Source organism: Chlorocebus sabaeus, chromosome 13, assembly GCF_047675955.1.
Source record: "Chlorocebus sabaeus isolate Y175 chromosome 13, mChlSab1.0.hap1, whole genome shotgun sequence".
NCBI classification, from domain to species: Eukaryota; Metazoa; Chordata; class Mammalia; order Primates; family Cercopithecidae; genus Chlorocebus; species Chlorocebus sabaeus.
In genome coordinates this window covers 40,409,919-40,425,542 of record NC_132916.1, presented here as the reverse complement: position 1 = coordinate 40,425,542, position 15,624 = coordinate 40,409,919, and the positions used below count along the sequence as shown (strand labels likewise).

The 15,624-nt window shown below is 35.9% G+C and overlaps 1 protein-coding gene across 2 annotated transcripts in view; it reads right to left on the bottom strand.

The window, feature by feature from the left end:
• NT5DC1 (5'-nucleotidase domain containing 1) overlaps positions 1-15,624 on the bottom strand; it is a 148,694-nt gene that overhangs the window by 17,882 nt on the left and 115,188 nt on the right. For both annotated transcript variants that reach the window (XM_008007276.3, XM_038000994.2), the window contains exons 7-8: positions 8,403-8,577; positions 6,485-6,582 (exon numbers count right to left, since the gene is read on the bottom strand). In XM_008007276.3, coding sequence (XP_008005467.1) covers positions 6,485-6,582; positions 8,403-8,577 — 273 coding nt within the window. The remainder of the gene's footprint in view (positions 1-6,484; positions 6,583-8,402; positions 8,578-15,624) is intronic.

Sequence of the window (15,624 nt, the reverse complement as noted above, 5' to 3'; positions counted from 1 at the left end):
GCAGTGATAGAGAAAAGAGAGGAAGAAGATTTTGCTTGGAAGCCGCTTCTCCCCTCCATACATCCTTAAGCACTGGCACGAATCAGACTGGCGGGAGGAGCTCAGTCCTGACTGACCCTGGTATCAGCAGCTTCGCCCCTGTTACCGTGACAACCGCTGACGTCAAACCTGTGCAACTCGCTAAGGCCATGCTGTGTTTCGTGATTGACTCGCTGTGCCTTCCATCCCAGCAAGCTCAATTGTATTAACTCTACTTTAACCATTTGGAGCAATGACTTAAATATTGTGCCATTTCACACAAGGGATGATACGGGCAGTAGTGGGAATGTAGTAAGGACAAACCTGAGCAAACGGAAGGACAACTTAAAAGGGAGGGAAGGAATGAGGATGACTGATTTTTTTACGTTAGTGCAAAAGTAATTGTGGTTTTTGCTTACTAGCTTGGTTAAGGTCTGTGCTTGGAAAAGTAGCTAAAATGTAATTATGGAATATGGGAAGAGCGGCATGCTAAAATGGGATGGGGATTTAATTAGCTGTTGCAAGCATATCAAGTTTCCTGCGACTCTGGGGCTGTGGGATGTGAAGATTTTAGAAGACAGATAGAAATAGGCTTCTGAAGGTCAGAGAAATGTGAAGCCCAGAGATAAGGAAATGTCAACTATCAGTATACAGATGATAGTTAAAACCTTCCCAGTGGTAGTGAGCTGAAGGACAACAGAAGAAAGGAAAGCCAAATATAGAATGCTAGGGAATATCAACATTAAAAGGGAAAGGTAGTAGAAACGGAGGTAAAGCAGTTAGAGGTAGCCGAAGAATCAGAATCAGCAGGAGAATAAACGCATAGAATGTAATGAAGGAGGGATTTTAAAATATGTGCAGTACAATCTTGTAATTAGTAATAGTTCTGGCAATCTTTTTTGCATTCTAAATAGAATAAAGTATTTTGGTTTAATTCTAAAAAATATTCTTCCACTGAAATATTTTAAATCAGAGGCCCAGAAAACAAAGGCTGGAAAGAACCGTAGACATCTAGCCCTCCTGGATGTGATAAAAATGAGGTAAACTTTTCTTTTTTTTTTTTTTTTGAGTCGAAGTTTCACTCTTGTTGCCCAGGCTGGAGTGCAATGGCGTGATCTTGGCTCACCGCAATCTCCGCCTCCCAGGTTCAAGCGATTCTCCTGCCTCAGTCTCCCTAGTAGCTGGGATTACAGGCATGTGCCACCATGCCTGGCTAATTTTGTACTTTTAGTAGAGATGGGGTTTCTCCATGTTGCTCAGGCTGGTCTCAAACTCCCGACCTCAGGTGATCCATCCGCCTCGGCCTTCCAAAGTGCTGAGATTACAGGCGTGAGCCACCGTGCCCGGACAAAATGAGGTAAACTTTTCTAAATATCTGCACAAAAAGCATGAAATCCTATATATGCTGAGATTGCTAGGCACTTCACAGTCTTCATTACAGAGACTGGTAGGACTTTGGGTCCTGCTTAATCAATCCAGATTTTTCATCTCTAAAACCACAGAGGAGAATGAAACACAGTAGACTGCTAGTTAAAATGAAATTTTTATAAGACTTTCTGGCTATATCCCCAAATGCACAGACAACAAAAGCAAAAATAGACAAATGAGATTACATAATACTAAAAAGCTATGCAACCGCAAAGAAAACAGTCAACAAAGTGAAAACAATCTGTAGAATGGTAGAAAATATTTGCAAAGCATACTTCTGATAAGGGGTTAATATCCAAAACATAAAAAGAACTCAACTCAACAGTAAGGCAACAAATAATCCAATTTAAAAAATAAGTAAAGGACCTGAAGAGACATTTCTCAAAAAGATATACAAATATCTAGCAGCAATATAAAAAGTGCTCAATGTCACTAATCATCGGGGAAACACAAATTAAAACCACAATGAGCTATCACCTCATACTTATTAGAATGGCTATTATCAAAAAGACAAAAGATAAGTTTTAAAGAGCATGTGGAGAAAAGGGAATCCTTGTACATTCTTGGTGGGACTGTAAATTAGTTTAGCCATTATGGAAAAAAGTGTAGCAGTTCCTCAAAATAATTAAAAATAGAACTATCATATGATCCAGCAACCCCAGTACTGAGTATATATCCAAAATATATGAAATTGGTATGTTGAGCTATCTGCACTCCCATGTTCATTACAGCATTATTCACAATAGTCAAGATATGAAATCAACCTAAATGTCCATTAGCAGATTAAAGGATAAAGAAAATATCGTATATATACATAATGGAATACTATTTGACCTTAAAAAGAAAGAAATCTTGTTAATTGTGACAACATGGATGAACCTGGAGGACACAATGTTAAGCAAAATAAGCCAGGTACAGAAAGACAAATACCATATGATCTCACTTACATTTGGAATGTAAAAAAGTCAAACTCATGGAATCAGAAAGTAAAATGGTGGTTATCTGAGGCTAGGGGTAGGGGTTTTGGGAGATGTTGGTCAAAGGACACAAAATTTCAGTTAGGAGGAATAAATCCATAAATCCAAGAAATATATTGTATATAATGTAGAGTTAAAAATAATACATTGTATATTTAAAATTTACTAAGAGAATAGATTTTAAGTGTTCTTACCATACACAAAAAAATGATAATGTGAGGTAATACTTATTTAAATAGTATCATTTAGCCATTCTACAATGCATATATATATCAAAATACCATGTTGTACAACATAAATATATAATTTTTACTTGTCAATTAAAAAATAAATGAAATACAAATTAGAGAAAGTAGAAATTAAAAAACTAAGTTTTTATACAACCCAGAATGTAAAACAATTTTTTAAAATGGTATATTTATTATCAGGATGTGCTTATTTTTAAAGTTTAGATTCCTAATATTTCCATACCATAAATTCAGTCAAAAAGACTTTCGAGTCTTTTGATGAGTATAATATTTAAAGATGTAGTTTCAATAAACATCATTATGTCAGCCCTCAAATCCAGTTGTACTGTACAACTAACAGAAAATACTGCACAGAAGTCTTAAGATAGTTACTTCTAAAGTAATCATTTTTTAAACACTCCACCCTTTTATCTCAGGATACTCTCAATTATATAGAGAAAAACTACATAAAATGCTGTAAATTATCAACATAGTTAATGCATTTATAATTTCCAATATGTTAAAAAAACCTTGGTATTTTTTAATGTGCAGTTTCCCATTATTTGTGTCTTTGTGTGAAATTTTAATAAAAATCTTATGGAATGGCATAAATACTACTATAGGTATACAAGGGGTATAGATTTTCTTAGAACAAAATATGCAAACCCCACAAAAATAAAAATAAAAGCAAATTTTATTGGGTACTTACTTACATATTTAAATGTAAGTTTGTAAAGTGGGGAAAAACATTTAAATTTTTTTCTGGTTTAATTATAAGAATACTATCAGAATCCTTGATAACAAATTATTCCTTAATATCAAGGATTTTATTATATAAGACTTTAAACCAATATATAAAAACAACACCGATCTATTTCTTTCTACTAGACTAGGGTTTCTTCGCCTTGGCACTACTGAGATTTGGGGCTAGATAATTCTTTGTCGTTGGGGGGTGCTGTCCTGTGTGTTGTAGGCTGCTTAGCAGCACACCTAGCCTCTACCCCCCTGCCAAGTTGTGACAACCAAAAATGTCTCCAGACATTGCCAAATTTGCAATGAAGGGCAAAACTGCCACCTTTGAAAACCACTGTACTAGATCATTCTCACCACCACATATGCATATTCCAGTATCTTCTATCTTAAAAAAATAAAATATGCCCTTAATGCTACACTGTCTTCCAGCTAAAACCTCAATTCTTTGACCACATTCAGAGCTAAAATTCTAGAAAGAGCTGTACATATGCCCTGGTTCCATACCTCCAATGAAGTACTCAAGATACTGCAATTTAGTTTCTATCCCACCACTCTATGGCAACTGTTCACTGAGGCACTAGTGATCTCCATCTTGCCCACCCCAGTGAAGATTTCTCTTTCCTCATTTCAGTGTTTTTTTTCTGTAGCATTTGGACTAGCTGGCTACCCTTTCCTCTTTCCTCTGGCTTCTGCACACGTACTCTACTATTTTCCGTACTATAATCTATGTGCTGCCACACTGCACTCTTTCTTCTCTATCCTTAATATTAGAGAATGTCAGGGCTTGGTCTAGGCCTTTTGCCTATCTACATTCTCTCTATATTTGGTTTCACATAAGCCCCTGGCTTCAAATACCTATCTATGAGCTGATTACTCCCAATATATATCTTCAGCCTAGACTTGTTCCCTTGGACTCCAGGCATATTTATACAATTTCCTAATTGATAATGACAGTTACATAACTCATAAGCATCTCAAAATTAACATGTTGAAAAACGAGTTCTTAATAGATGTAACCCCTGCTCCATATAACTCTATCCTCTGTATTTTTCCCCAAGTCTGTAAATGGTACCACCATCTACTCACTTGCTCATTTCAGGAAAAAGAAAAATCAACCACCTGGAAGTTATTCTTTTATTACTCCTTTCTTTTCATCTGCTGTTTCTTTAAGTATCATGGAGCCCTGTGTTTTCCAACTCCATAATGTATCTTAAATGTATCTACCTCTCTCCACCTCCAGTACTGTCGCTCTGGACCAAACCACCACAGTATCTTACTAGTGACACTGCAGTTGCCAGGTCTTCCTCTTTCCATCCTTCCCCACACCCAAACCATTCCCCACCCAGCAGCCAAAGCAGTCTCTTATATCACTCTTCTGCCTCAAACAACGGAACAGCTTCAGGTTACTTGTGGAATAAAATTCAAACCCCTTTCCACTGCTTATGAGGGTGCCTGCCTCCCTAACTTCACCCCCCTCCCACCCTATGACCATGTGCCACAATGGCAGGTCTCTTCTTTGTTACTAGAATGTGACAAAACTAATCTCCTACTGGGCCCTGGCATTCATTTGATCCAATGAATGAAGAGTGCCAGGAACACTCTTCCTCTGCTCTTCTCATCACTTGTCCCTCAGGGCTCACCTTGCAAGTCACCTTACCTAACCTTTTTGGACAGAGCGCCCCGGGCCAGCCACTCTAAGGAAGCCCGCCGCATATACTGTACCTCATAAGGTGGTTATTACCTTCATGACACGTACTAAAATCCATAAGCATCCCTTGCACTTGCTGATGTGCTCACATGTTCACATATCTGTCTGGTGCACAGAAAAAGGCTTGGTGCTTGACACGTGCTACAATGAGCCTCACTTAGATTTCACTGTTCATAAGCCCAACACTGAGTACTGAGCTACTATCAAATGCCTATAATTGAATCAGGCTTTTGAACAGTAAAAATAAGTTCAAAGTAAATAATACTGTATTACCATATTAAATAAATGTATTAAATGTGTCTGATTCACCTGAACACTTTTCTGAAAAATTTTAAATTTTATTTCAGAACAGGGTAATGTGTGGCCATGGGAAAGTAAAGAGAAATGTATATTAAATATCAGTACAACCTGGCCCAGGTTGTTATATAATGCCAAGCATATTAATCAAAAGTAAAATTATAAATCATATATTATGGTAGATGCTTATATATATTATGCATATAATATGTATGTATGTTAATTTTATCATTCTCTTTAAAAGACAGCTAGATTTCTAGGTAGATCTATAAATTTTATTTCTTAATAATCTTTTATACATTTATGTGCATTTACAACCATTAACTGTGTTTCAATTTCTAACCATCCTGGATTTATTTTAGATGGTCCCCTCCTAAGAGAACTTCTGAATGGTCCTCAAATGTTAATGTATCATTGAGCTTACTTGAAACTACTTAAATAGAAATAAAAGATACAACAGATATCAAAACTAAACTCACTGTCTTTCACTCCCCAAAAACTGTAACTTCTCTACCACTGATCAGGTTCTGCTTTTTATTCATTTATGTATTTATTTAAGAAGATTTCAAGAGCACCTACTATGAGTACCTCACTCTATTATCATTCTTTTTCACCTGTAAATCCCTTTCATTCCACCTCTCTCCCTATCAGTCTCTTCTACATGAATGACAATTCTAAATACCCTTTCAGGAATGCCTTCCCTTTCCCCAGAGACAGGAATGTTTCATTTGTTATGATTCTCATGTGTTCCGCAGGTGCTTTTGTTCTAGAAAATAACTCAACTGATTTATCACAAGTAATCCATCCTTCAAACATTTATCGAGGCATTTATTTAGGTCCTAAAAACTAAGGTGAAGTTCATGCCCTTCATTTTTAAAGTCAGGGAAAGGCTGACATGCAAAGAAATAATTGTGATATAAAGTGGTAGTGTAAAATTTAATACAAACATAGGTTTATTATCTTTTTTCTTCCCCATGAGAGGAAAGAAGACATGGCATTGCATGTAACAACAGTGCTCTGCACAAGGTTGTTAGTCAACTGTATACAGGAGAAGAAAGAAACCAAATGTAACTTACCGAGCGTCCGGAAAGGTCTCTGACTTGGTAAGTGGGAGAAGAAACCAGGCTTCAGTGCATTTGTAATCACAACATCAAAAAGGTCTGTAAAATCATTCCTAAAAGCAACACAATTTTTCATAAATTTATTTTAAGAATTAGAATAGTTCTATATAAAACAGAACTTGATCTTTGCTTATCTATTTTACAACAGCATCATTTATCTTTTGATTAACTTTTATATGCTTTATATTTTTCTCACACTTTAAGGTGAACATTCCACTGGAAATAGAAGGTGGTTGAGTACTAGTCTTCCTGACAACTCTTTGAAGTATAAACATAATCAGGAAAAAAAGAAAGCAGCACATAGACTCTAGGTACCAAGCTGGCTTTGGCAGTAAAGTCAATAGTTTCTAACAACTGGAAATATTTGGAAAATCTATCTTCAAATTTGCGGGCCTGCAACTGGCTGGCTTTGTTAGCCTGAAGAGTTAACAATTTTGCGTGTTACATGGGTCCCACAGAAAGCAGCATTATAGCAAGTCATGGTCATCTTTCAGAGAGTGCTTCAAATATGAAGAAGATACTTTATCTGACAATCAGTGTAGTCTTATAATGTGGTAACTTTTATATGATAATAATTAATGATTTTAAATCTGTACTTATCATTATATTAAGGATTATTTCTGATGGCAAAGGAAAGGTAGCCCTTCTCCTGAAGGACTCACTATTACAATGGGGGAAACAATATTTATGCAACATTCCAGAATACTTTTATGAATCAAACAGCAATAAATAGAAATTGAGATGAAGAAAGACTATAGCTATGTATGCTAATAAAAAAGGAATTAAAATCTCAATTGTTCATTTTAAAGTTCATTTTTGTTCATCTAAATTTAGTTAGTGGGCCCACTACTAGGATAGCAGATGTCTCTATGAGGGGTACCTTCCAAGACATCCAGGACTTTAGCCTTAATTCACCCAAAGGATGAATTATTATATATCAGCCTATATATTATTCAAAAAGCAGAAATTCTACTCACGGATTGTAAGCATATCATAGAACAAACTAAAGCCACACATGCTAAGAACATGGAAATCATGATGCTAAAAAAGCTGGTGAAGGTAGGTTTTAAGGCTCAAACTTGCTCCATACTCACGGCAATTTGGTATTTGATGGAATTTGAGGAAACATTAGGGGAGACCTAATAGCTCACTGTGGAATCTTGCTTTGACCATAGATATTTCCTGGTATTGCCCACAAGAATAAGTATTTACACACTGAAGTCTATCAACTATTCCTATCTAATTCTCTACCTGTATTATGCTATTTGAATATCCCCTCATACCCACAAGGCATTACTGTACCATTTTTATGATGACAAAATTGAAGCTTAAAGAGGTTATAAAACCTACTACAGTAAACTGCAGAGTGGGGCTTGAAGTCAAGGCTGTCTTACTTTAAAGTCTATGCAATTATACTGCCTTCATTTTCATGAATTCAATCCCATCCTGGCTGTGTTAAACAGTAAAGTACATGGCTCCACACTGAAATGACTAAAAAGTGGCTGTACTCCAGGTATCTGTGGAGGAGTATAACCTACAACTCAGTGTCCCTCAGTCATCATCCAAAGATGAGAAACCAAATTCATGGAAAACTAAAGGATATACAGTTTACCACCTTCTAGAAAACCTAAAACCCGGACATTCGGTGAGCTATGAGCATACTGGTCCCAAGTAACATTGCTTTGCTAAAATGTACTTGGTTGGGCTGCTGTCAGCAGATATTGAGGTATGTCATCAGAAAAAAAAATCAACTTGTCACTCAGCATTGCTTAAAATAATGATATGGTCATGGCTGACACTTTTAAAAAAGCCCTGGTCTAATTTGCTATCTGTATTTCATAAGACAATGAAAACCGAATGACTCATCACTTACCCAAGGATATATTCACAGAGAAGTCTACAGTAATCACTGTGAGAACTGGTAATTAACAGAAGAATTTTCCCAGCATTCTTTAGCTGTCGAAGCCACTTTTTCACAGATTCAGGACAACTGTGTAAATATCTGCCTGGATCTCTTTTTATTTCTGGAAAATATATTCCACAGTTTTCTGAAAAATAAAAATATCATTGAGGTTTCTCTTTTTAAACATTTTTTAACTAAATGTATTCTCTAACAAGTTAATCTCTTTCAAATCTATAGATAAAACTAAAAGGATAAGAACAAAGTTTGACCAACCTAGCAATTATGCCAATACTACTTGCTTTTTAAGAATAGTTCTTTACTTGAAAACATATTATTGTTTGAAAATGTTAGTTGATAATATTCGCTGGCTATTTGACAAGAACTGATAAACTGTTAAAACAGGTAACACAAGAAACAATATGATCAACATTTTCAAATGCTGTAAGAGAAAACCTTACATGTGAAATATCAATTGGTTACAAATATTCTTTTAATTATTCAATGAATATTTGCTGAATACAGATAAGAAACAAATCAACATTCAGATACTGCACCAGGATCATGTTTTTGACATAAATAGCCATGAAGGGTGATGAGTTCCTCAGAGTCACAGTTTGCTATTTCAGATGGAACCTATACTAGGGGAGCCATTCTACAGCCTCTGAGAAGTGCTGAGATATCAAATGGAAAAATTGGTGTAAAATAGGCCAGAACAGGCCAAAAGGCACTGTAGTTGACAGGGAACATTGAATGACTCGCATCACTGAAGTGGGACTGCTTACTCTGCCCCTTTAGAGTGTCCATGGGGTCTGGCTGAGCTCCAGGGCAGATGGTGGCAGTGTTTCCAGATGTCTTGGCCAGACTTAGCCATAGTGCTTGACCCAGTGCTTTTAAAGTTGTGGGTACTCAGCAGGCAATTGCAGATTTCATTGAAATGCTACTAGATTCATAACACCTTTTAGAAATACTGCTCTCAGAGCATGATAGAACTAATAAGCAGATAAAAATAATCCAAGATTTTACTTTCTCTAATTGTTACGAAAAGGACACATGCATAGACAATAAAAAAAAAAAAAAAAGCTTAAACAGCTTGTACTGAATGATAGAGTCTGCAGTAGCTAGATATGGGATACATCTGTGACTCTGTCCAGTGTGATACACTTGAAATACTTGAAAGTTATATTTCAAGAACATCAGCACATCAGGAAGAAGAGTCTTTTTTTTTTTTTTTTTTTTTTTTTTTTGAGACAGAGTCTCACTCTGTCACCAAGCTGTAGTGCAGCGGTGTGATCTCTGGCCAACTGCAACCGCCACCTCCCGGGTTCAAGCGATTCTCCTGTCTCAGCCTCCTGAGTAGTTAGGACTACAGGCGCCACCATGCCCAGCTAACTTCTGTATTTTTAGTAGAGACGGGGTTTCACCATGTTTACCAGGATGGTCTTGATCTCTTGACCTCACAATCTGCCTGCCTTGCGCTCCCAAAGTGCGGGAATTACAGGCGTAAGCCAGTGCCCGGCCAGGAAGAAGAGTCTTTAGTGCAACAAAACGAACAAATAAAAACAAAAATGGTAGCAAATATTGTGGTCTGCCTCCCCACATCCATCTCCCTCTTTGCTGGGGAGTGCTCTGATATTGTTTCAGGTTTCATCTTCCTCTGAGGGGGTCTGTGATGCTAGCAAGGGCAAGGGTCTCTATCAGTCTACATCTATCACAGTTACTCCCTTCTCCTGTCATTGAATTGTTTAGGAAGTGCTGGGGACCCAGGCATGGCAAATGAGACCTGAAGAGAACTCTGCTGCAGGATCCTGAAGTAATATATACCACCGATAAAAAGAAACCTATAAAGGGGGAAATATCCCCACTTCTACTACTGGACTTTACCATTATTATAAATTCTATGTAGAACTGCAGTGGTTATCATCAACACAAAGCACAAGTCTGATATATCAGAGATAGCGGAGTGGACATATGAAAGGAAACAAACCTGGGTCCCTGATGATATCACTGGGTTTCTGCTTTTGTTTCTGTTTTTGAGACAGGATCTCGCTCTGTTGCCCAGACTGGAGTGCACTGTGGCACAATCATGACTTACTGCAGCCTTGAACTCCTAGGCTCAAGTGATCCTCCCACCTCAGGCCTCTAAAAGTGCTATGATCACAGGCGTGAGCCACTGTGCCTGGCCACCACTGGATTTCTGATTAAGTCACTGACGAACTCTAACCACCACTGGAAGTACTGTTCAACTTCTGGACAACTTCTAGTTGTATAAAATAACTCATTTTAATAATAGCTTAAACATTAAGGATATTTATTATTTGCAACCTAAAGCATCGTGATTCAGAAATGTATTTCATGAATATCATAACCAGACCAAAAATAACAAAAGAATATGTTGCAATATGAGAATACTTAGAAGACCAAAAACAAAAACAAAGTTTTTGCTCTTTTTATATTTTGCCCTACAGGAACTTTTGTGTGTGAATCTCTAGGATCTCTTTTTAACATACCAGAGGCTATATAATACTCCTTTAAAAAATTAAAATATATTCTCTGTTTTCCAGGGAAGACGAAGTACTAGTAAGAAAAGGCCAGTTTAAGAAACAGATGATAATAATAAATGCAAATGGCCAAGAACAGAAAAGTTTGATGAGTGGATGACTGCTAATTTCAGAGGCTGTGTCTCTCTCGGAACTTACTATACGTAAGGGGGTCAGATGTGAGATTATCTCACTTAGTAAAACAAAGCTTTTGTAGCAAGAAGAATTTTATGGGTTACATAACAAAAAAATTTATAGTGTGTAATGCTGAAAACAGGCTTGTTTTCAGAAAACTTGAGAAAAAGTTATTTTTTCTTAGCTATATGTGCTTAGTGCCATCTAGTGATCAAAATATAAATTACTATTAAAAAGCTGCTGTTAACATTTCCAAAGGAATAAAAATATAAGACCTGTGCATTTAAATACAATATTTTAAATTTCTTACCTAGGTTAATTTCATTAGTATCTCTTAATTAGTAATGTCTGATTGAAAAGAGTACAAATATAATAATTTAATCAGATAAAATTATTCTCTGAAGTCATAATGGAGATGTCCTTGTTTTGTTCATAAGCCAGACTGAAATGGACAAACTAAAAAAGACAAGCCCTGTACAAACACATACCCAGTGGTAGATAATGAGTTGCTCTTCCTACAAAAGATCACTGGCTTCCATGGAGAAAATATTTTTGCCCCCTTGTAACCTCCAATTATTAAAGGAATAGGAGACATAATTATACAAATAGAAACATCTTTTTATTGAAATAAGTCAAGGTATTAAATCAAATGAAGAGTTATGTTAAACATACTACAATGGATTATAACTGTCTATTAAATTATATCCCCAAAGAAACTATAAACTTCTAAAGGCAAGAAATATATCTTTCTGCTTGGCATGGAGCAAGTATTCAACATATGAATACCTAAATTAGTACAGAAGCAGACACAGGAACATTTATGTTTCCTTACATTCAAGGCAAGAGTTTGATTAGTACCATAGAGCCAAACTGAAGTGACAAAAATAGTATTACTCATGTACGATTAAGGCAGCCTATGAAAAAAGTCATGTTTAATTATGATACTAATTAACACTGATTGAACAAAATGGAATTTAGACCTAAGATGGAAAGGAGTGGTATTGTTTGTTCTTAACTCACAAAGAAGCCTGTGTTTTCACTTAACCTCTAAAGGAATTCTATTTCACTGCCACTTTATGTAACTTATTTTTCTGGTTTTTCCACCACTCTTAGATCCTTCGATGCTGGTATTTTCTAGGTCCAGAGGAGATTTAAAGGAAATTCTTTTAAAAAGCTGATTCTAAAGAATAAAAGTTCAGTCTCCTATGTTAGAAAATTGGTTAATGTAGAGTGACAGAAATAATACCAAAGTGTTTCAACAGTCTGATATGCACGTCAAATGGCCTGAATACACCAAAGAGGATTTAGGGACCTCTCGTGGTAAAAAAATATAGTACAACCTGAATATTAAAAATCCTTTTTTTCAGTTTAACAGACAATTGTGCCACATCACTATTTCTATCATCACTGAATAAGCTTTTTCTTGCTAACTGTATCACTACTGTTTGCATGATTTTTGGCCAGAATTTTCAAAGCTGCTGTCTGAGGGGACTAGAGATGCCAGGATGCTAACACTTCCATGGTCAGCCTCCAAATAAGGTCTGTTGTTGTTTCCATTGCATAGTACAATTTAGAAGAGATTTAAATATTTATAATCTTTACAAGTTATATAAGAGCATGCTAGTGAACAGCTAAAATGTTTAGCAATGAACTGTTTAAATGTACTTGCTGTAGAGATGATAATTAATTTTCTGTAAAAAAGAAACTTTTTTCTTTGCTAAAAGACGCTGAAATATTTGTTGGAGGATAAAAGAGATAAATTTATTGTGTTTATTTATAGGTGGCAAAAAAGTGAAAATTTATTAAAACATTTGCTGTTTATATAACAAAATATATGGTTTATATCTAATTTTATAATTAAAGAAAGAAATCTAGAATAGATTGTTTAAAGTGAAAATCTATATGCTAAATATAGTGCTTGCAAAGTCTCTCAAATAAAAACTGGGAAATGAAGTACAATATATATGAGAAAAACATAATATATAAAATTTACATTTTAATAGCATCTGATTTCCAGCTCTGTAATTTAATTTGCATATCCCGGCCCTACTCCAAAAATTCTGATTTAATTGGTTTGGGGTAGGGCCACACATTGGTATTTTTTTTTTTTTCTTTTTTAAAGCTTCCCAGGTAGTCCTAATGTGCTACCAGGATTAAGAATTGTTGCCCTAAAATATAAAAACTAGAATTCTTTCTATTATTTTCTGTGTATTTTGCCTGCTTCACTGGAAATCACAGGCTCTCAGAGGGCAGGGACTTCTGAGTTTTGTAGTGTCTTTATTACCTAACACATAGCCTTGTACATATTAGGTAATCAACAAATCACAACTGTTGCCAATTATCTTAAATGTTATTGTGGTTGATGATCTTTAAAATGTTTACTCTTATCCTATACCAATTAAGCATGGTATTCTAGATTTAATTAAGTATTGTGAATACAGAATAAAGGATTTCATTCCTCCTATGAAAGGAAGATTCCTGGAAAAAGGGTATATTATGAAATTCTTTGAAAGAAAAATTATTCGAACAGTTTAAATGAGTATAGACAAGCCAAACAGACTCCTTTATCTCTCCAAAGCCGTCAAACTGCCTGACTCTGGGCTGAATACAGTCTATAAATATGATTTTGGGTCAGCGGTATTTTAAAATTTTTGGATGTTAATGTCCTTGGACAGTATTACATATGTATTCTAATAGTTTACCCACAATCCCACCATACCATATTGTCTACACTTGGCCTAGTCAACTCCCCTCTTGGCATCAGAGTTCACAACCTATTTTTTCTCCTATGATATCGGAACGAATCATTCTAAAAGAACCTAGTTTCCTCTTTCTGACATGGTTACTGGACAGACAATGTAAATGCTGAGAGAGGTTTTTGAAGGTCTGCCTGGTTTTATTCAAAATATAACAAATCCTTTAATGAGGATGCTGACAGCTGGGAGGGTCAGCAGATGGATCTGATGACAGAATCACATACAGTAACATCTGGACAGGCCGCAAGGTCGACAAGGTGACTCAGTGAGGTAAAATTTCATAGGGAGAGATGTAATCTTACCAGGTTGAAAGCTCAGCCATACAGGCATAACAATGGAGGAGCTGTTGTTTGTCAGCAACTTCAAAATATAGAGCTTACAGTCAGCTTAGGCTCCACAGTATAGATAAAGTATAATAAAAAGTTTGGAGACCATGTTTTGCAATTTATTTAGTTACTACTATGTACTTTTGATATCATGTTTCTGGAAAAATATCTGTGCTCCAGAAAGCTGGGTAAGAAGCATGTGTCCTCCTTTATAGCCCTAGGCATCTTATCTTCATGTGCTCTGTGTTATCCAATTAGGTGATTAGATTATAGAGCTACATTAATATCAGTACAATGTTCAGAACCAGGAAAGCAATAATTTCCACTCTTTTAATCATTCTCAGACTAAACTTTGATAACTGGATTCTATTCTGCATGACACTTTTCACAAGAAAGTGTGTCCAGAGGAGAATGATGATGTTAACAATTCCTGTGCCCCACCCTAGAGATCTCTGGTGGAGCCCCAGAAAGTTACATCTGGCCAATCAGACATTTGCAAACCTGTGAAATAGGCAGCTTCGAAGCACCATTTTAATCTTAGGGTTGCTTGAGTCTATGCCTGCATGGTGATGTCCAGCCAGATAACTCTTTAGCCACAATGAACACCCATTTCCACAGTGTTTCTCCTCCTCTAAAATGTCTTTGCATTTTGAATATGATCTTTCAAAAACAGACTTTCGGCAGAGTAGTGGGTCTCAAAATGAAGGTAAAGTAGAATTATCCAGAATGCTTTCAAAAATACTCCTAGAGTTTCTGATTCAGTAGGTCTGGGGTGGGGCCTGAAATCGTGCATTTCTAACAATTTCTCAGATCAACTGACAGTCCAAGAATCATACTTTGAGAATTACTTCAGTAGAATACCCCTACAAAACCAGACAGCTTTTTGAAAGTCTTTTTCTACTAGCAGAACATGGTCCTCGCTATTTCGACTAGAAGTACAAAACCAGATTATGCATATTTAACGTTATCTGATAAAAATGCTCAAGTCTGTGTCTATGTTTAAAAACATTTTAAGTAAAAATATTTTAAGTAAAATAAAATTTATTTTTATTTCCTTTATAAGAAGGATATATGTGAGGGTAAAGACTTAATGATGAACTGTTTTATGTTTTTCACTATACTATTTCACATTCACTTTCATTTCTCAGCCTTGAGAGCAATATTTTTGTATGTAAAGTAGAAAAAACACACACTTTGGAGTCAAATGGCCTAAGTTTGAATCCCAGGTTTGCCACTTACAATATCAGGATTTTTGAGAAATTTACTTAAAAATTTTAATTTTAATTCTTAATTTCTTCACTTATAAAATCTCATTAAATGACGGAGAAGAAAGCCAGGCACAGTGATGTGCGCCTATAGTCCCAGCTACTTGGGAAGCTGAGGTGGAGGATCATTTGAGCCTAGCCTAGGCAACACAGAGACATCCCATCTCTTAAAA